This window comes from Dicentrarchus labrax, unplaced genomic scaffold, assembly GCF_905237075.1.
Source record: "Dicentrarchus labrax unplaced genomic scaffold, dlabrax2021, whole genome shotgun sequence".
Taxonomy (NCBI): Eukaryota; Metazoa; Chordata; class Actinopteri; family Moronidae; genus Dicentrarchus; species Dicentrarchus labrax.
This window is the reverse complement of record NW_026136706.1, coordinates 9,261,466-9,280,773: the sequence shown is the minus strand read 5'-3', so window position 1 is coordinate 9,280,773 and position 19,308 is coordinate 9,261,466. Positions and strand designations below refer to the sequence as shown.

The following is a 19,308-nucleotide window of genomic DNA, read 5'->3' as shown; positions in this document are numbered from 1 at the left end:
AGGTGAGTGAGTTGGTTGTTTGCACCTCAGGTCACGCATGCTAGGCTGCCTTTCTTGATTACTTGATTAGGTGAGGCTAGAGGAGATCAACCAATGGAAAATTTAAAGGGAACAAAAGGTTGATCTGTGACACAACAGATTTAGCTGAATTTCTACGAGAACCTTTCCATATGATTGCCTGTGTATATGACTGTATAATATTTCCCCTTAATATGTTCACACTATAATAGTTATTTGATGTGACCATACGTAACAGTAAAGACAGCAGTAATGAAAACCATTAATTTCCATTTATTTTAAAAAGTCAAACTGTAAAGGAAAAAAAAAAAAAAAAACTTGGTTGGCATGGTTCTGTTACATAAGAATATAAAACAATGAATGTTCATGTTATGGGGCTTTGCAACAATCATCACTGCTGTTTTAAATGGCACATCTCTGCCACCAATAATGGAGACAGAATCTGAAAACTGGCAAAAAATTAAAAAAAAAATATGTCACATAATTGGCATTAATGTGAAATGAGGTTACAAAAACAGTTTGCCTTTCAGGGGACCAAGATATCATGGCTACACAGATGGACCTCTGGCAAATAAGAGTTCCATGACTAAATACAATAGCTGTGAAATATGCCTCCAAACTGGCTATTTTAAAGGGAACCATCTATCCAAAAATAAAAAAAAAAGTCCCTCTTTGTTAATGAAAGGGGTTTCCAATCTATTTAGCTAAATGTGGCACTGTGACCGGCTCCCGAAGGAGTATAAAGAAGAGTACAAGTATTGATTCCGACAGAAAACATGTTGAAAATAAAAGCAATATTTAAGCCCTTACATTACAGTTGAACTAGATACCAGGAGGTAATAGAATAGAAAAGGGGAAAAAAAAAAAAAAAGAAATATAGACAGACTTCTTTAACAAATCCTTCTACTGCATCTGGCGCTATGTTAATGTAAAAATACAAATCAACATGCTAGTTATAGCTAGAGGTCTTCAGTCTGCCTCCTCTTCTTCAGACTCGGACTCTGGGAAAAAAAAGTAAACATCTGTAAACACTGTGCTCAAATATTGATGCATCTAGGGCTGGATGAAATGACCCAAAAAATAAAACACACCGAATGACTGATTTTACGTTGTGCGTGTATGAGTTGATTGGGGCTTCTTTTACTTAGTCCTTAGCAGCTGTATTTCCCCACATTATCATTTGTAGCTTAAATCTCGATTTTTAAAATATAAAACCAATCAATGGATCGCCCAGCTCTACATGCATCACCACCAATGTCAAAAGTGGGACAGAAAAAAGTAGCCCAATACAGTTGCTCAGCACAAATGAGATCCCCCATGCCATACGTTTTGGCAACCTATGGCTGTGGGAGGTAGAACCAGGATCACAAACTAAGACAGAACCAAGGGAGACTGTGAGGTGCTCACCTTCCTCTGCGTTCTTGAGCCACTCAACAAACTTCTTCATCTGCTCAATGAAAAGACTCTTTCCTTTGGCAAGGTGGGCTTCGTTGTACCACTTCAGAATTGCCTCCTCGCTCAAGACATCCGCTTTGAAAGAAATAACAAGAAAATAAATAAATAAAAGTTCTATTCAACACGATGCCAACAGCACAAATGCGCCTGCAGGTGCTTGAAAAAAACAGATGTCGCTAGGCAGGTTGGCAACATCAATCAAGACAAACTTTTGGCTATAATTTCTGGCCATCTGGCATCATTCACACATAGCTTCCCACTATAAAATGGCATTTTTTTCCTCCACAAATGTGAGGAGGGGAAAGGGAGTCCAGGGACACAAATACCTTTGTAGAGCAGAACAACAATTTTCTGGAAGGCCTTCATGAAGTGAATGTTGTCGTAACAGTACTCCTGGATCTTGAGCAGGAGAGTAAGTTCAGAGAGGCCCTGGGAAGTAAAAGCCTTCAACAGTGGGCTGTATTGCTGAGTGTAAAACAGGGGAAATTAAATGTTAGAGTAGAGTAGAGCTAGAGAAAAGATATGGTTAAGATTCACACAAGGACTGGAGGTCGAGGTTTCTCTGACCTCACAGAGGACAAAAAAACATCCAGGATGTTTTTCTGATTTCTTATATTGCTTCCACTTTCAATGGCTTTGGGTAAGTAAATCAATTATTTTCATTGCTAAGTTCAAAGCCAACAGCAGCCTGGATTTTGAAACATCTTCAAGGCACAATTTAAGAGTGACATCCATAAGTTTCTTTAGATCTCTCGTTTTCCGATCGCATTGTCCCGACTGCCACAGGGTCGAGGAAAAGCAGAGCCATAATAACAGAAGTTTCACCTTTAAAAGTTTGATGGCTTGTTCTGTGACCAGCTCCTCCTTCTTGTTCCACTCCACGGAGCTCATTACACTGGACCAAATGAGCCAAATCATCGTCTGCTCGGAGATGTTGTTCTTCTTGATTTCCTCTCGGATGTAGGCGATGATCTGTAAGACCCAAGCCCAGAGATGGAAAACCCGTTATTGGCAAAGCAGGCAAACCATGGCCAGCATATGCTGAGGCTTATTACTTATCAAATCCGGCTGAAGTCTCAGGTACACTGGCAGGATATAGAGGCTTGCAGGAGCAGAGAATTATGTTCAGGTTGAGTAGATTTAAGCAACATGTTATTGTTTCACTGCATCCTGTTCTCCGACACTCCTCAAGACAAAAAGGGGGCAGAAGTTATGAAGAAAGCAATCTTAAGGGCTACCCTCAAAAGTGTGAAACACAAAAAGGGGGCACAGACAATGAAGAAGGCTTACATCTTTAAGGGGGTCCCCACGTGAAATCTGCTCCTGAAGTTCTTTCTGCAGCTCCTTTCGAGCACCTATGGACTGCTGGTTCCTGGCAAAGTCCGAAAGCTCCTTGAGCCCGGCGTCTGTGAAGTACTTTGAGAAGTGCTCACAACTGCGCTTGTTGGCAGGGAACAGTTCCTGAAAGAGTGCACAGTCAAATATTGAGGCAGACATTGTTCGGTCAGACAAGCCTTCTTAATTGAATAGTGGATGCCACTATAGCTTGGAACTAAATGCATGCTGATTATAAGTCTTATTTTATTGTGCATTTTATGGAGTGCAAAGACTATTGACCCTGACCGCATCTTGGTGTCATAAAGATGTTATACTTGAGTTGTTATTCTCACCATGAGCCTGTTGTCCATGCCAACCTTTCGGAGACTGGCAGCAACCGAGCTAATGTCCTTTTCAGAAAGCCAGGATTTGAAGAGTTTTACTGCAAAGCACGCTGAAACACCTGAACAAATGGATAAAGATGTGTCAGCTGCTGCTAACAGACCTGCCAGGATAAAGCTAGGCCTGAGTAATACACTGGTAAACACCTCCACAGGATGTTATAAGACAGGTTTTAACTTGAACAATGCTTAAGAAAAACAACAAAAAAATAATTTGGACCATAGATGTATAAAATATGCACGTATACCTAAACAAGAAACAGATTTCAGTGAACATCATTTCAGTAATACTGTTTGCAGATGTGAAATAGACAACTTCTATCAATCATAAGGGTTTAAGGGTCGTTGGGTGCTATTGGGCTAAAGCTATCTATCATTCAGTTTTTGACAAGCAAGAAGATATATGGCTTCCAAATCAAAGCAAAACTTGCTCAAATTACCATCTCAATCTTTTTTCAGAGATTATCAATTAACACTCAAGTGATGAGGCCTTTAAAGGTACTGACACAAGTGATAAGACTAGTTTACTGTTTATGCATAATGCTGGATTTTCAGGTTCTTTTTTGGTGTAAAAATGTACGTGTATATCTGCTGTTGGATGAATTCTTCTTGGTGGGTACAAGTGCAACTTTTGTCTTGAAGTGATGTTAGGCAAAGCATGTAAGCTTATTGCAGATATATTGGTGTCAGCACATGTCAGTCAAAGCTGCAGTAGACAAGAGCAGAAGATATGTCTGAATAAGTCTAGAAGCATTGCCTGTTACATAATCTGTCAACTTTATTCTTCCAAGTTGCAAAATGTTCCACTCCGTACATAGCTTTACCTATAAATCCATCTCCAAACCCTATCTATATCGATAGAAATGATTGGTTCTCCAGTTTAAGGAATCCTTATCAAACACGTTTGAGCAATGTATCAAATCTAAAAAATGACATTGGACGGCAGATTGATATATCTTTTTAAAATTCTCTAAATGTCAAAATCATATCGTATGATAGCTTTATCAGTTGCCCTTTGTTGGCATCAGTCCTTGGAGGGAAGCTTGGCCTGTCAGTTTGTGTGTCTGCCCAGTTACAAGTTGCATCATTTGTTACTGCCAACTGACACCAGCTACAATGGTTTATGGAGATTTCTTGTCATTGGAAATGCAAAAGGTTAATGCTTGCTAAATTTATGTAATCTGAAATAATAGCGTAATGCAGGCACTTACTGATTTTGAGGTATTAATTAACAAGAACAAAACAAACAAAACACCTAAATGTACAACATGGCTAAATGAGTCTGCAAGTGGTGTCATTAAACACACACACGTTTATCCACTCATATGGAAGAATTTTAGTCATGTTTATGCAGTGCAGGAACAATTCGATTTTCTTAATTAACATTTTTGGTATGATGACTTCAGATTCAGATTTGATACTTTTTGATCAGTACTGTTTGATTGCTCCATTATGTGCACAATCTGCGCTACAGTTAGGATGGGAAAATGTAGGCAGATTTTTAAACAATAGAGTAAATAAGGATTTCACTTTTTAGAATTAATTTTGGGATTAATTGTTAGGAAATCATCATGAAGACAATACGCTACGCATTTTAAAAAGACAGATGTTGGGAAGGAAAGGCAATATGCGAGAAAGGGCAAGAGAGGATACTATTTTAACAGTTAAAAAAAACAATCACAGCTATTAAAGAGGTAAACAAATATGGTTTATATTGTTTTTCAAGATTAATTTGAAGGCACAAAATGACTCTTCCCCCACTTCAGATCTAATTTCATCTCAGTCCAGCTGCTCCTACTTCCTTATCGGCAAAACAAACAACACAACAAAGCACGCCTACAAGACAGAAAAGTAAGTACCTTCTTTGACAAGGTTCTCGTTGAAGAGGCTGCTGAGAATGGATGCAGAGAGATTGCCGTTGGCCAGCAGAATCCCTGTTAGCATGGCCAGTTTGTTGCGCTCAGACTCTGTGAAGCCCTTGAGAAACAGCAGCAGCTGCGAAAGAACAAACATATAAGCACAATCCTGTAGGCTGAATTGAGTCGATCCAATTTCTTTTTAAATTTGAGTTGAAATGAATTGAAAAGTTAGGCCTGGAAAAGTAGTATGTGATTCTGTAAAATGCCTCTAACAAACGACAAACCTTTTTAATCTCCTCCTCAAACCCTTTCTCCAAGTATTTGTAGCGCCTGATGAGCTTGTTAAAGACCTAAAAGGGAACGGAAAGGAAAGGAATATATTCCATCATTTGTACTGTGATAACACTGAAAAATGAGGGATTGAGGAATTTAATGGTATTCACCTGTGCATATGCCTGCATGGTCTCCATGTCCTCCTGTGCTTTGAAGAGACAAAACTCAGTGCAGGTCACCTCATCTGACAGGGTACCCCCTGGGGCTGAAAGGAAACACATTTTCTGTGAGTTTGTGAGTCTTGTACAACCATCATACCTCCAATGAGTTGCTTTACTTTGTATGATTTTGTCTCTATGGTTGCACCAAACTGAATGAAGAAGTTGTTTTCCTGGGTATTATTAGTCTGATGACACCTAGTCCTCAGATGTACAATGAACTGAATTTATTACCATCAAACCAATGATTGAAAAAAGGCCTTTTTAAAAAATATAATACTAAAACAAATATGGAAGAGCCCCGCCTCTTACCCAGCATTCCACCAGCCACCAGGATGTCGAACAGAGTTTCAGCATAGCGTCGGTAGTCAAGCTTGGCACCAGATGCATCGAGGAACTTTGCGACAGCTTCCAAATCAGTGCCAGTTTGGTTCAGACCTTGTATGATGCTTTCCTGAAACTGGGTAGGGTCAAACCTCTCCTTTTCATCTGTTGAAAAGACATGTATTTACTTCAGTTTATCCCCTCTTCTTCTAAAAACACATGTCATGACCAAACAAACATTTACATATCCTCTGCATTGCATAAGGCATTTTAAGTAAGTCCTATTCAACAAGAAATGTATGTGTGCCTACTCTTCAGTGTGAAAAACTCCCAACACTGCTTAAATTAAATTAGTTTAAAACAGTTTTGGGCCACAGCTTTCTTTAGTATGCAAAGTGACATTTAAAAATGTATTAAATATCTCGTCAGTGAACAAACAAGGATGGTCTTCAGCGAATAAACCTTACAATCATATGTCGGTGTCTGTGACTGCAAGCAAGTAAGCTGCTGGATAGAGAGGTCAGTGCTATGAACAGATGGAAGACAATCAAGCAGGTGTTCTTCACCTGCTTGATTGTAAAAAAAATAAATAAATAAAATTACCAACAAAGTTTCTCACCTCTTTTTCGTGTTTTGAAACGCTGGCCTGTTAGCGTAGGCTTTTGCTGCCTTTGATTACTCATAAAAGACAGTCTGGAAGACAAAGCCAAAGAAAAAAAGATTTATCAGCAATAGATGAAAACTGCGTTATTAGGCTTTACACACAGCTGAGAACAATTAAACCAACCATCACCTCATATACGCTTATTAAACAACTGCAGACATTGTGCAGCACTACAGTCTAATATTTACAATTGGCATTAATTAAAAGATAATTGTAATGGAAACAAACAAGGGTACAACAGTGGAGTTAGTCAACCTTGTTTTGTTTTTTTTTGCCTTACACAATATCACAGTATCAGATTACTAATACTAACATTAATGTATATTAATGTATATTAATGTATATTAATGTTACAGTAAGAAGTAACCACACTGTGTCCTGGACGTGTGCCTCCTGCTGTTCACTGTTATATTACCTAACGTTTGTTTATAATATTTTAACACAAGATGTGAGACCAAGTGCATGAGCGGCGACATTAAAGGTGTTAAATGACACAGACAGACAGACAGACAGACAGACAGACAGTGTCTGATGTCACCGGGTAACGTTAATGACGTTGCTGTTAGCTAACGTTAGCCGATCAATAACTACAGTCAGCCTCATTTGTCTTCCTGACGCAGTGCCACAATGCGCTTCCATGTGTCACCATCGCTAGACACTACACTACACAAAAACAACGACAGCAACTCACCGAAATCCTCTTTATGAGCAAAAACAGTACGTGAAATAAAAAGTATTAATACCGTCGGTAGGTTCCAGGTAGGAGGAAATTGTAGGAGCAACAGCGCATGCGCATTAGAGTCCATGTGGGTCGTTACATTTGTGTGGGGGGAGAGTACAGTTCACAAAATGTAAGAAAACGGAGAAAAAACGTCGGAGGGGAATTAACCGTGGTATATTTACCCGTGAATGTTTTATTTAATGTGAAATGACTGCATTTAGTCTCTGCCCATAAAGCAGGAGGGCGTAATAACGAACACCATTGTACCTTAACACCCCTGTACAGTGGGAAGTCATATTCTTTAGTTAACGGGTAAACGAATAGGCTAGCAGAAATGTTTCACCCCCTCAACAACAAAAAACAAGAAGCTGTATCAGGATCAGTTTCCTGCCCCTCTCTGTTCAAGCTCCAAACTGCCCCAGCGTTAGTATAATTACACAACGGGTCAACTAGTCGCTGCTATCTAGCGTTAAGACACAGGAGGGGGGTGTTGTGCTGTCGGGTGGTTGCTGCATCTGTCTCTGGCTTGAAGGGAAAACTTTAATGTTGCGTTACAAGTTACCTCGTAAATCTCAGTACTCACTCCGTGAACTTCTGTAAACCCTGTTTGGTCAAATATCTTTTTAGAATTCCTACATATTCCAAAAAAATAAATAAACCACATAAGTAGCATAAGTTATCAGTACATTCATCCATCCCACATGCGTATTTTATTCATTACTTTTCCAGAAAGTCGTCGTAGATAAGGAAAAAAATCCGCCATTTGGCCTATGAGGGTTGGGTTTAGGCATACAATTTTTATTGTTGTTTTTTTTGGTATGTAAAGTTTAATATTATAAATTAACTGTGCTTGGCAAACTGTTGTGCAAAGCTTTGTATGTATCACAGTAAGGGGGATTCATGCTTCATGTGGACAAAAACATGTAGTAGCAACATTTCCGACAACATCTGAAAGCATCACAGCCCCACCTCCCCGCGCAGGAGGTGATTAGGGGACGCTGGACTGGCCCAGAGACGCCGCTCCAGCCACTCCCTACGCCCGGCGGACCCCGCACTCTGAAGTCCATTCAGAGCTCCATTCAAAGTGCTGAGATCCAGATGAGAGCCACGTTCAGCCTCATCCGGCACAGCAGATACGAGTTGAACTAAAGACAGCCGGGGAAGGGCTTCAGGAGCCACTCCAGCCTTGGAGAATCACCTCTTGGATCCTACTTTTGTCCGTAGAGTGGATTTAGGACGAGAGGGAGCACTCTTGCAGAGATAAAGAGGCAAGTTTTTGCATCTGCTTTTGCTCGGATGGGTGATGAAAATGTAACAATTGTGAGTCCTTTGTTGTCGTTTGGGTCGTGTGTGTGTGTGTGTTACACTCTTGCACTCGATGCAACTTTTCTCAAAAGTTAACTTTGCATTGTCTCCAGACCGTCTGCTTCCCAACTCATTCATTCCTCCTCTCTCCGTGTGCAGGAGCAGGAGGAGGAGGAGGAGGGGGGGTTGGGGTCGGGATTTTGTTTAGTTTAGTTTATCTTTTCTTTTTTCCCTTTGTGAACGAATTGTACTTTGTTGGAGGATACAACTGATAGGATAGAGAGTTTAGTTTCTCCTGTTTGTCCTTAACCCAAACAGAGGTTCATTTAATGTGAGATGAAAAGTGATGGTCGCTAATTGTCTACATCTGCTGGTTATAAGCGCCGTCTTTGTAAATCCAACAGTGAAACCGCTGCAGAACCCGACGCAGAGGGGCTGTAGCAGATGTGTCAGCTCTCAGTAGTCATTTAGAGTTCAGTCTTTTTTTCAGATATGGCAACTGGTTATCAAAGTTTGGCATAGCGCTGCGCAGCGAGTATCCGGCTCAATAACGGCGAATGGTGGTATCATCACACAACCTGAACAATGTGTGGATGTGAAGCTCTCTGTCAAATGGGCGTCATAGTCAGTTGTGCAAGGGGTAAATGAAAACAGAAAACTCTGACCTTCACTTTTGGGATCATTCAAAGTTTCTTATTTCATTAAAATCATATCCCTGCATGATGTAAACTATAAGCCATGGCTTTATGGGACACAGAAAAAAGATCAACGTCAGCTTTGAAAGTGGATGAACTGACTGAAGGTGGGTTTAGCCTGCGGTACGCCTCCAGGTTTTAGGAGATCTTAATGCTGCCGCCTGGAATAAATTACTGCTCAGCATGGACTGCATGAATACAACTATTCACCTCTCTGAGAAACATCCCAAAGTGGCGTCTTGTCAGAGTTGACCTGCTTTCTCTCTGCTGGGAATCTCTTGAGAGATCCAGCCTGAAACTCATCAAACATGGAGAGGGTAACTTTATGGGATGAAAAGCTGCATCACACCACAACATTAAAACACACTGTTGTTGCATTAGATAAAACATACAGAATGTAAAAATAGATTACATCGTTATGCCAATGGAGGAATGTTGCTGCCACTGAACCTGTATTCCAGCTGTATGTGCGTGAAGTTTAGAAATATCAAAGTGGTTTTAATGCATGTAGCATACTTTGTGCATAAATCAAATGTGTCATCTTGACTTTAACTCTTTTGCATGAATCAGTTTACTTCAAACTATGAGCATTTCCATATGTAGCCTATAGAAATGCTTCTAAAGTGGGCCATAACTGATTTAAAACATGAATTAAAGGGCGATGTTACAAACTGATACTAGATGTTTCTAGTGTGTTGCTCCTTTTGATGCCAGACTGTTTCTAGGCTTGGCTTGACTTTTGAATCCGGCAGTTTTTTTCAACTTTCTAATTCCATTTTGTGAACTTAAAATCCCCAGAGGATCAGATAAGACAAAAAAAAGAAAAGAAAAGAAAAGGTTAGTGTCTTTCTCTTTGTGGCTTTCCACAAATATGTCCCGCCTCTTTGTTGGCCAGAGTCAGAAGAGAAAAGTCTGAGTTGGGAAACCAGATGGGAACTTTATTACCCGCGCTGATCAAACAAACAGTGATGTAAGATGACTGTGAAAGGTAGTGTGTGTGGTAAGCCTTCAGAGTTGCTCGATAGACTCCTGGAAAAAGTAACAACCATTTAGCTCAGACTTGGAAGGCGACAGCGTGTGGGACTGTTGGCCACTCTAGTAGCTCTCCTCTGTGTGAGCTTGTTGGCTGGCCCGCTTTGAGTTGCATCAGTGCTTTTTTTTTAAAAACATGCCAAAAGCCTCTTCATGAACGCTGTCGGATGAGATGCTGGGGTCTAATGTGTTGTGTATACAGGGCCAAAGTCTCCCAGCCAGTGCCATGGTGATGAATAGTGTTTGCACTTGTCTGGCCCGTGCAGCTTAGCGTAGTGAGGCGTGCGTCTTGTGTCAGCCCTGCATCAACAGAGATAGACAGGGGCCCACATGTGCAGCCCCGCTGATTGAACCATGAAAAGCCTTCAGCGAAAGAGAGACTGGTTTTGCAGCCTCCTTTTTTTTTTCACAGGAAGATTTTTCTGAAGCCAGGAAGCATAAAAAAAAGTCCCCTGAATAACATGTAGCTGCATTTCCAATTCAGTTTCTCATCAACTTTGCAATAAACTAGATCTCATTTGCATTTGTTAGTTATACAGTTTCTTTTTTGTTACTTTGGAGTTGAAAGGATAAAAAAAATCAAACGTTGTCTTCAAGTTCACCATCCTAACAAAGAACTTTCCCCTTAACTGTTTGACTCAGAACATTTTCCCATTTCCATTCAACTTAACTGCTTAAACTCTACGCCCTTTGCCTCCCTACGGAGCGAGAGTAATAATGCTGTACATTCTGATTCGGCTCACTGTTGATTTGTTAAGTCCAGTACAGCTGCTTTCTCCATTCACTTATGGGAAACCAAGCCAGACCAAGTGTTTGCCGGCCTGTTGTGCAGACGATGCTAAAACTGGTAATGCGGAGCTTGTCTGGGGAACATTTTCATACTGGAGTGAATTCATGTACTATAATACAGTGAAAATTGTAACCTTGTTCTTCTGCGTGTATTTATATGATAGTTGATTGAACAGATGATCATATTAACTGTACAAAAGTCCATGGGCAGAGTTTTTTTTTTTTTTTATGTAAAACAGTACAGGGTTAACTGTCACGCCCACTTTAAATCAGTTAGAAGCATAGACAAAAAAAAAAAACCCTCAAATCTCTCATGCAACATTTTCAGAACGGTTCCAACTTTGGCAGATTATTTTGTAATCATGTAGGATCCCACCGCTCATAGTAAGAAGCTGAAAATATGTTTTCAGAGCCTTTAAAGCCAACACATCGGACGGTCGTCTTGTCTCTTTTCAATCAAGGTTTTGTATGCTTAGTAGATTAATTATCCCACGGCTGTTGGCTCCTTTGTCCTTTTTTGATTGCCAGCTGAGGGCTCATGTTTTGCAAATGTACCAGTCTTGATGTCTCCCTGCTGTATGAGCTGTATTGTAAATAAAGAGCAGCGTTTGTTTGGTTTACAGGTTTATGTTTAACCAGGCTGGATGCTTGTGTGTTATGAAAACTCTTGTTTGCCTCGCACATGTGTGCACATTCGACAGAGGGCAGAAATCATTCAATAGAAGCCATTAAGCGCAAGTTGTTGAAAAATGTTTTCAGTTTGTTCAGTCTGTTTCAGCGCGGCTGCAAAGCGGAGCCAGTTTGGTTGTGTGCCCACCTTTGCTTCACACACACACACACACACACACACTCTCATGCATATTTGCACCTGGAGCGGTGTGGAGGACTCTGAGCTCCAGGGTCACTTTCTCAGGCAGCAAGCTTGCTCTCTGGTCCTCTCTGTCCTGGCCTGCTCTTTGGCACAGCCCCATGCCCCGCTGCTGCTCCATTAGGGAGGGCTTTAATCGCCATCATTGCCAGCAGCCTGTGATGTTGTGACTCTCCTGCCCCCGTGACAAGGCCAGCTTGATCTGAGGGGAATTTACAGATTATTACGGTGCATAATAGATTTTATTATCATTTGTTTGCACATAGCTACGCCACTGTGTTCTCAAACAAGCACTCCCAAGGTAGAATGACGCCAATCATCTCTCAGTGTAGCTCACACAATACCCATTTGCTTTCTCACAGACAACATGTCATTGTAGACTGCAAGCTTGCTTTGTTGATTGTGATGAAAATATTGACCATTTCTAAATTGATAGCCTCTCTGAGCTTCTTCGTTCAAAAAAAAAAAGGACATCATGCATCCTTACCAGTAACAGCTGTTTTATTGCCTCAACTTTTCAGCACTTTCACTATTACACCAGTATGGCTGCCCTCACGGCTGTTGACCTTTTGGTTGAATGACTTTCCTCTGAAGAACAGAGCAGAACACGTGGCTTCAGCCTAGGGCCTGTAAATAATACATGTACATTTAATAGTGTTTTTTCATGTTTTCCTCCTAGCTTGATCTGGCAGTGAAATCTGGGTCAGTGTCAGAGGCAAGAGGCAAAGCACGTCTCATAATAATGTTGGTTACATGCATTGAAATCCAAGGTCCAGCCCACCCATCCCTATCAACTTTTGATGATAAAATCTTACTTTTTTTTTTTCCTGTTGCATTTTAATCTGTGGGAATTATCAAACTATCAAACTCAATTTAAAATGTAATTCTGTGACTTACTGTGCTGTATGTCGTATGTAGGATCAAAACAGTGACTCAGTGAGTGCCCTTCTCCTGACTTTCAAGCTGTGCCCTAGTTGATCTTGCCCGCATGCTGAATATTGCGTGACAACAGGGTGAGGGGGGGTTGAAGGGGAATGCTGATAGCTGATGATGCATAATGACAGGTAGTTGTACCAGGAAATGTAGCAAGAAGTAATTAGGGAATCCTTTTGAAAACACTTTCCATTTCTTCTTTACATGTACGCCATCATTCATGCAAAGTGTTGCAAAGACAAATCAGAAAAGTCCACACAGATCCAGCTATTTGAAAGATGCTAACATAATATAATGTTGGTGATGTTTTTGGTACATTAGGTCAGCATTAAATGTGCCAAGCTTTAATGTTGTGTAAACCACTTCCATCTGCTGCACACAGGCACTGTGCCAGTCAGGTCTTGGAGAGTGCTCTCTGTTAAGGTGACATGCGTCCAGACAGAGTTTTTTTTACCATAAGTTTCACTACATCTCTGATTCATGAGATTTTGATTTGAGATTAATAACAGCTAAACCACGTGGTCACATGTGACGCTTATGTCCTGAACATGCATCAGAGAGATTTAATCAATCTCTGATGCAAAATGCATCAGAGAGATTGATAAAGCAGGGCACTTCTAATCCAGTTCATGGGTAATTCGCTAAAGGTTCATAGTGGGGTCACTTTGATTTAGACTGATGAAATGAGTGTATTTAAGAGGGGTTTTTTTGCGTCCTTCATTTCGTTTGAGGTAAACTACAAAAAATCAATGTTTTACCAACATAGAGTGGTTATATTCCTCATCTCTCCTCCACTCAACAGTGAAGATAATCCCCTGGGTATTAATCAAGGCTGTCAGGTTTTCTCTCATTCTCCCTCTTTGGATCCAGTACAACAGTTAGCAGCAGGAAGCAACTCTTATTAATGGGATTGTGTCACTGAGTGCCTAGCAGCCAGCTCCAAATCTGGGGTAGTGGGTTATCAGCAAAGGAGCTGAGGGCATCCGGCATCCCGGCTGCAGACAGATGCAATATGTTGTTGGTCAGAATGGTGCAGGCACTCGGGCGACATGGACACATAGTGTTCTCCCCCAGGTCACCGACAGGCTTCAGCATCTGTTTTCACTGAGGAGTAGGCTATGTCCTTTTTAAGCTTGTTTTTGTTCATACCAGAGACTAGACTCAGCACTTTCAATGCAGCAAGTCTATGCGCTTATTGTCAGGCAGTGGGTTTTCAGTCGCTGGGTTGTTAACTACTTTGTGGTATTGGTTTGAACAATATTGATTATGCCAGGCTAATGCATACATTATCTGATGTTCTGGATGGTTGATATTCTGTGAGGGTTTCAGTTTATTTGCATGTTCATTGTGTGTGTGTGTGTGTGTGTGCGCGTATATGTATATGTGTGTATGTATGTATATGTATGTATGTATATATATATATATATATATCTCTTACTCTAGGGTTAAGTCTGTTTAAACTGCAGCAACCTTCCAGAAAGAACACATATTGTGTGAGATAACAGAGCTGTTTCAGGGCAACTGCAATCAGCAACTATGCATAAAAAAATTAATAACTTGATTTTAAAACTGCACTGCACACAACCAAATCAGCTGGTAGACATGAGCCATCACCTGGAAGGACTGTGGACGGTGGGTTGACAAGTAAGCAAATACACCCCCCCCGCTTTGTACATCTGTCTGAGTCAAGACTGAGCTGTTAAAGCCCTTTAAAATGTTTTAATTGCAAAAGGACATCAATCATTTTTCAGTGTTCTTTCCCATCTGTCTGTGCCCACCTTTTTTAAAGATTTGTTTTCATGCTGAGTGTAAGAGTGAGTGCTTTTGGAACTAGAGTCTTGCCTCCTACTAAGAGCTGGGCAACTTCTTTATGGGCCAATAACACTGTGCCCTGCAGGGGAACAGAAGCCAGGGAAAAAGTGAAGTGGAAAGCAACACAGGAGAAACATTTTTTTCTTTTTTTCAGGAATGTCATGCTGCTCTGAAGTTGCTGCTAAAAGTTGATTTGACAGCTCATAGAGGGGTTTTGTGCTGAAGTGCTGGGAGTTTTGAGTCATCCTGTTTTGGCCAATTGTTGCAGATCACATACTGTTTTATCCTCTGATCTAGTTTTTTAATTCTCCAACATTAACTTGTCACAGAAATCTCTATCAGATATTTATGTGATTGTAATCTTTGAAGATTTTTTTTATTTTCAAGGTGTCCAGATGGTAGCTAATTTCAGATCATCTTCTAACCTCCACACACATCGCTGCTTTATTTATTGAAAAGCACATCTGAAACAGTTACATTATACATTTGTAGCTTTGTCATATTTTAATTCTGTACCAGCCAGTGTTTGTTTATGCAAAAAAAGATGTCTGTACTAAGAAGCAGTGAACAATAGACGACTACATGGCCTCATCTGTCTGTCACAACAGCAGACATTGGGTTTTTAGTACAGCAAAGCCCTGTATCAAGGCCCTGAATGTATTCTAGGCCCCTCTTTTATCTCCAGCCCTATAGCATTGGGATTACTGTCCCAAAGGAGATGGGAGGCAACACTGGACTGAAAACTGCCACCACCAGCAGTGTCTTTGTCATAGTGCACTGCGGCCCACATCCTTTACCGGCCACAAATATTATATTGCTTCAACAAGCAAGCCGGCTGGAAAAAAAAAAAAAAGAAAAGCTATGAAGCAGTTAACTTTTTTGGGGGATGAATTCTTTGACTTATAAGAAGCCCTGAAACAGGAGCAGATTCCAGCTGAACAGACACTCAGAGGTCAAGGGCAAAGTTCCTTAGTTATGTAATTGCCTATGGGACATTCTTACATGCCGCAGGAGAACAGAACTGAATAGCCAATCAAAAGGCCCCGCTCCTCCCCTGGAGTCAAACCACTGCTGTACAAACATGTCCATCCCAGAGTTTATTTGCTTTGGCTAAGTTTAGGACTGTTTATTTTCTGATCAGAGAAATGCCTCTGAAAAAAAAACGTTGCCAGAGACCTCACAAATAATGGACAGCACACATAAAATGATGGCCTAATAGGTGTAATAAAGGGATACATTTCTTGAAGCAGTGTTTTGCAAAAGACACATTGTTTTGGGGAGTACAAGTGCAGTTTCTTCCTCATAAAACATGTGCAAAGAAGATTTTTAAAGGATATTTTAAATCACCCTTTGTTTACATCCGTGTTGCTAGCAGTTTTCTTCTTCGCTGACTTTGCTGGGTCATTGCGATGTTCGCATTACCGTACGGCTGGGTAATCTGACAATTTTACATCGAGACTGTGCTCTAAATCCATAATCTACATTTCAGGCGACACTTTGAGCTCACAATACTTAATGTCCTATTACTTCTGTTTCCAAACTTCACATAACCTCTAGCGAATCTGCTAGACGTGAACGAACCAATAGTGTAATGTAACCAAGTATATGGCTATGCTGACAAATGACTTCACATGGCTCTTACTTGGGTGATTGTTGGGTCTAAACAGTGGAATTGAGTTGTTAGTACTTAAAGTATTGTTGTGGCTTCTGTTGACAACTTCAGATTAAACATGTAGTAACTTTAATGCAATATTGTAGAAAAGGCCTGCCTTTCAAGTCTATCAAAATTGAGCTTAAAGATCACACTTTGGATTGTGATTACGATTAAATGTATTGTGAAACTCCACAGGGTACCTTTTTTTAAATTACAGTAAGTGTGATGTATCTCTTCCTTCCTCTGTATTTCTGTCCAGGGGGCAACGCCTGCAGCCAAAATGGAGGTGAAGACGTCACTTCTAGATAACATGATTGGGGTTGGCGACATGGTCCTCCTAGAACCCCTGTCTGAAGAGTCATTCATCGAGAACCTGAGGAACCGCTTTGACCACAATGAGATCTACGTAAGTCTACCATTTTATCTTAAAATAATGATTGCATTAATATAACTGAAGCCCATTCGAGTAGCAGTGTGACAATATTGTGTTACATTAGACTACTTCTACTTCTGTTTCTCCCTGCCTCCAAAGACCAACATAGTTTGCTCCCCTAAGGAAATGCGTAGATACTTTTCATAACTCTATTGTTCCTCCATTCCCTCACTCATTTTAGTCTTGGCTATAGAGGTGGCACAGATATAGAGACCACAGTAACCAGCCAATCAATAAATCACATCACCAAAGAATGTAGATGATGCCTTTAAATGAGGCATGAAATCCAGAGCTCAGGGACAAGACGGGACCGGCAGGCTCGCTGGCTGTCTATCTCTAGAAGCTGAACTATCATGCCTGCATCAGACAATTGGTTATGGGCTCCATGATCCTTCTTCTCTGCAGGTTGGCTGCTCTAGATGTCAGCCTGGATGATTACAGCTCAGCTCTGGTCGCTGTTGGCTCACAGGGCTCAGGGCCCAGGGGATGATGTCACCTCATATAGCCATGATTGCCTTAGTGGTGCGCTAGATATTTCGTCGAGATGCAGCCCACATCCTGCTGAGGAATGGGAATGCTGTTTTCACATTTCAGATGCCCTCAATTTTCTGTCCAAAACTATAAGCTCAGAGCTTTTTATTTCCTGTGTGGTGCTGACCTAAATGTTGTGGAGCTGGTTAAACATGCAAAGTTGTGAAAAATAAATAAAATTAGTTGCGCTCCTCCAAGAGATGCTTGCATTGCACCGGTGCTAAATCTTTATATTTCTGATGTTACCTTTTTATTAGCTTAGTGCTGACTGCCTATGAAGTGAAAGTAAAAATGGCATCTTCATGGAAAGGTAAATCACATGGTTCGAAGTCTATAATGGAAGCTTTTTTTTTTTTTTTTTGTGGCATGGGCTGCACCTCAAGAGCGATGACCAGGAAAAGAGCTGAAACCTATACTTATCCAATAAATCTGTGGTGTACAATCCTTGCATGTGAGTGTATTTTTCCCTCATGTGGCATCATTCCTCACAAACGGCCCCAACCCCCACCCCAAACTATCATATGACAACTCACAGCAGAAGAAACATGGCTTTGTATTCCAGAGGGACAGCGCATCATGTATCCAATAACTCTGTGAAAAATCAAAGAGAGTGAAAATCATCCTGTTAACTGCTGCCCTGCTTATGTCTGACTCTTCCTCTTTCTTCTGAGCAAGAAGAATCAGTTTCTCATGAGTTTATTTAATTCCCGAAGCCCTATTTGTTTCAACCATAAGCTCTGCATTGTAAGTTGCATGATTGGGTGTACTGCCCTCTTTTCCTTCACACCAAAACTGTTGCCGGATGATCAGTCCCGATCTTTATCCGAAATAAATTCTCCTAAATAAAGTGTAGCTAGTGTCTAAGTATTTAGTGGTTTTTTTTAATCGACAGATTAAGGGATCCAAATACCTACATATGTTTTGTACGTATTTGCTGAGGTTTCATCACCACCTATTTTTAATAAACTAACCCTAGACCCAAGCACCTGCCAACTTTCTAATTAACAGAAGTCATATCAACGCTGTCTTGTGCACATATTTGCAAACTGTCATCCTGAAATGATGCATTTTCAACATTTCAGTTGAAAAGCTGAGTGACAAGAAAAAGTTTCATTTATATAGTTTTGGGCCATGTGGTGTTCCATCCAAGCAGCTATAATTTTAGTGACTGAACAGATGGTAGTTTTTAAACAAGCAGGGCAGCAGGTGTAGAAATGAACAAAGAAAACCTACTGCAGGAAAATTACCAACTACCTGGGAAATATGGAGAGTCTCTGCGTACGATATTGATCTGATCTGATAGACATGGTACTTTTTTGAGTTTTGACGAAAATCCTACACAGTCTTTTTTTGCAGTGGACAAGGTTAAATGATTGCCGAGAGAAAAGAGAGCTGCAGGGTACTAATAGAGGGAAGGCAGTAAGAATGGAAAAGGAATAGGAGTACACAAAGACCCCATCAGAGCACAAGAGCACACAGTCATTATGATGTGATCTCCAGAAGAAATAATCATCAGTCCCTCACACGTTGTGATTTTCTTAATGATCTACAGAGGCTGAAAATGCGTGTTTTGCGCTTTCTGTTTTTGGTCAAGAGAACCCCTCATTAACACGTGATTCTTTATTTACATTATGCACACTCTTTCCCTTTGTACCCGTCCTCTGCAGTTGAAAAGGCCTCATTTTGCCTCGGGTGGGCTATTGAACGAGAGGCTGTGGGAGGTTGTGGTGTTGCCACAGGGAAGGCCATGCTCCACTCTTGTCAGAGTGGGTTATGCAACAGCCATTACTGTGAAAAGCAAAGAAAATGTTTCAGGTGGATGTTTGAAAGTGCTATCTGGGCTTTGTTTTGAGCGTAGGAGGATGGTGATGAAGATGATGGCTGGTTACATGTGCTCTCAGAAATATCTGAGTGTTATCTGTTGAACAGACCTGTGCGAATGTTACATAAAGGTGTTCTTTTATGTGAAAATGGAAAACAGAAAACTTTTGCCAATTATGTATCAG

At 40.7% G+C, this 19,308-nt stretch overlaps 2 protein-coding genes across 7 annotated transcripts in view; one reads left to right on the top strand and one right to left on the bottom strand.

Annotated features, from left to right (window-relative positions):
- Window positions 1-271: 271 nt before the first annotated feature.
- Window positions 272-7,744, bottom strand: LOC127365953 (eIF5-mimic protein 2-A). 2 transcript variants are annotated; one of them, XM_051404557.1, is made up of 12 exons: window positions 7,273-7,744; window positions 6,485-6,558; window positions 5,854-6,030; window positions 5,494-5,588; window positions 5,335-5,400; window positions 5,051-5,186; window positions 3,144-3,253; window positions 2,764-2,934; window positions 2,299-2,445; window positions 1,800-1,938; window positions 1,426-1,548; window positions 272-1,019 (listed from the first exon to the last, which is right to left on the bottom strand). In XM_051404557.1, the coding sequence occupies exons 1-12, from the start codon at window positions 7,323-7,325 to the stop codon at window positions 988-990; spliced, it is 1,323 nt and encodes a 440-aa protein (XP_051260517.1). In that variant the 5' UTR covers window positions 7,326-7,744; the 3' UTR covers window positions 272-987. The 2 variants fall into 2 exon arrangements, with proteins under 2 accessions (XP_051260517.1, XP_051260518.1); XM_051404558.1 differs by having other exon boundaries at window positions 7,221-7,742.
- A 473-nt stretch (window positions 7,745-8,217) lies between these two features.
- myo1b (myosin IB) overlaps window positions 8,218-19,308 on the top strand; it is a 58,927-nt gene continuing 47,836 nt past the window's right edge. For 3 of the 5 annotated variants that reach the window (XM_051404550.1, XM_051404549.1, XM_051404548.1), the window contains exons 1-2: window positions 8,218-8,518; window positions 16,598-16,744. In XM_051404550.1, the coding sequence (XP_051260510.1) occupies window positions 16,619-16,744 (126 nt within the window). In that variant the 5' untranslated portion in view covers window positions 8,218-8,518; window positions 16,598-16,618. The remainder of the gene's footprint in view (window positions 8,519-16,597; window positions 16,745-19,308) is intronic. The other 2 variants (XM_051404553.1, XM_051404551.1) reach the window with 1 other exon arrangement.

Excerpts from the sequence above, each read along its gene's own strand:
- LOC127365953 (XM_051404557.1), bottom strand. The coding sequence starts at position 7,325 with ATGCGCATGCGCTGTTGCTCCTACAATTTCCTCCTACCTGGAACCTAC. Across the intron at positions 5,589-5,853 it reads GGTGGCTGGTGGAATGCTGG|CCCCAGGGGGTACCCTGTCA; the intron begins GTAAGAGGCGGG and ends GTTTCCTTTCAG. Across the intron at positions 5,401-5,493 it reads CCATGCAGGCATATGCACAG|GTCTTTAACAAGCTCATCAG; the intron begins GTGAATACCATT and ends GTTCCCTTTTAG.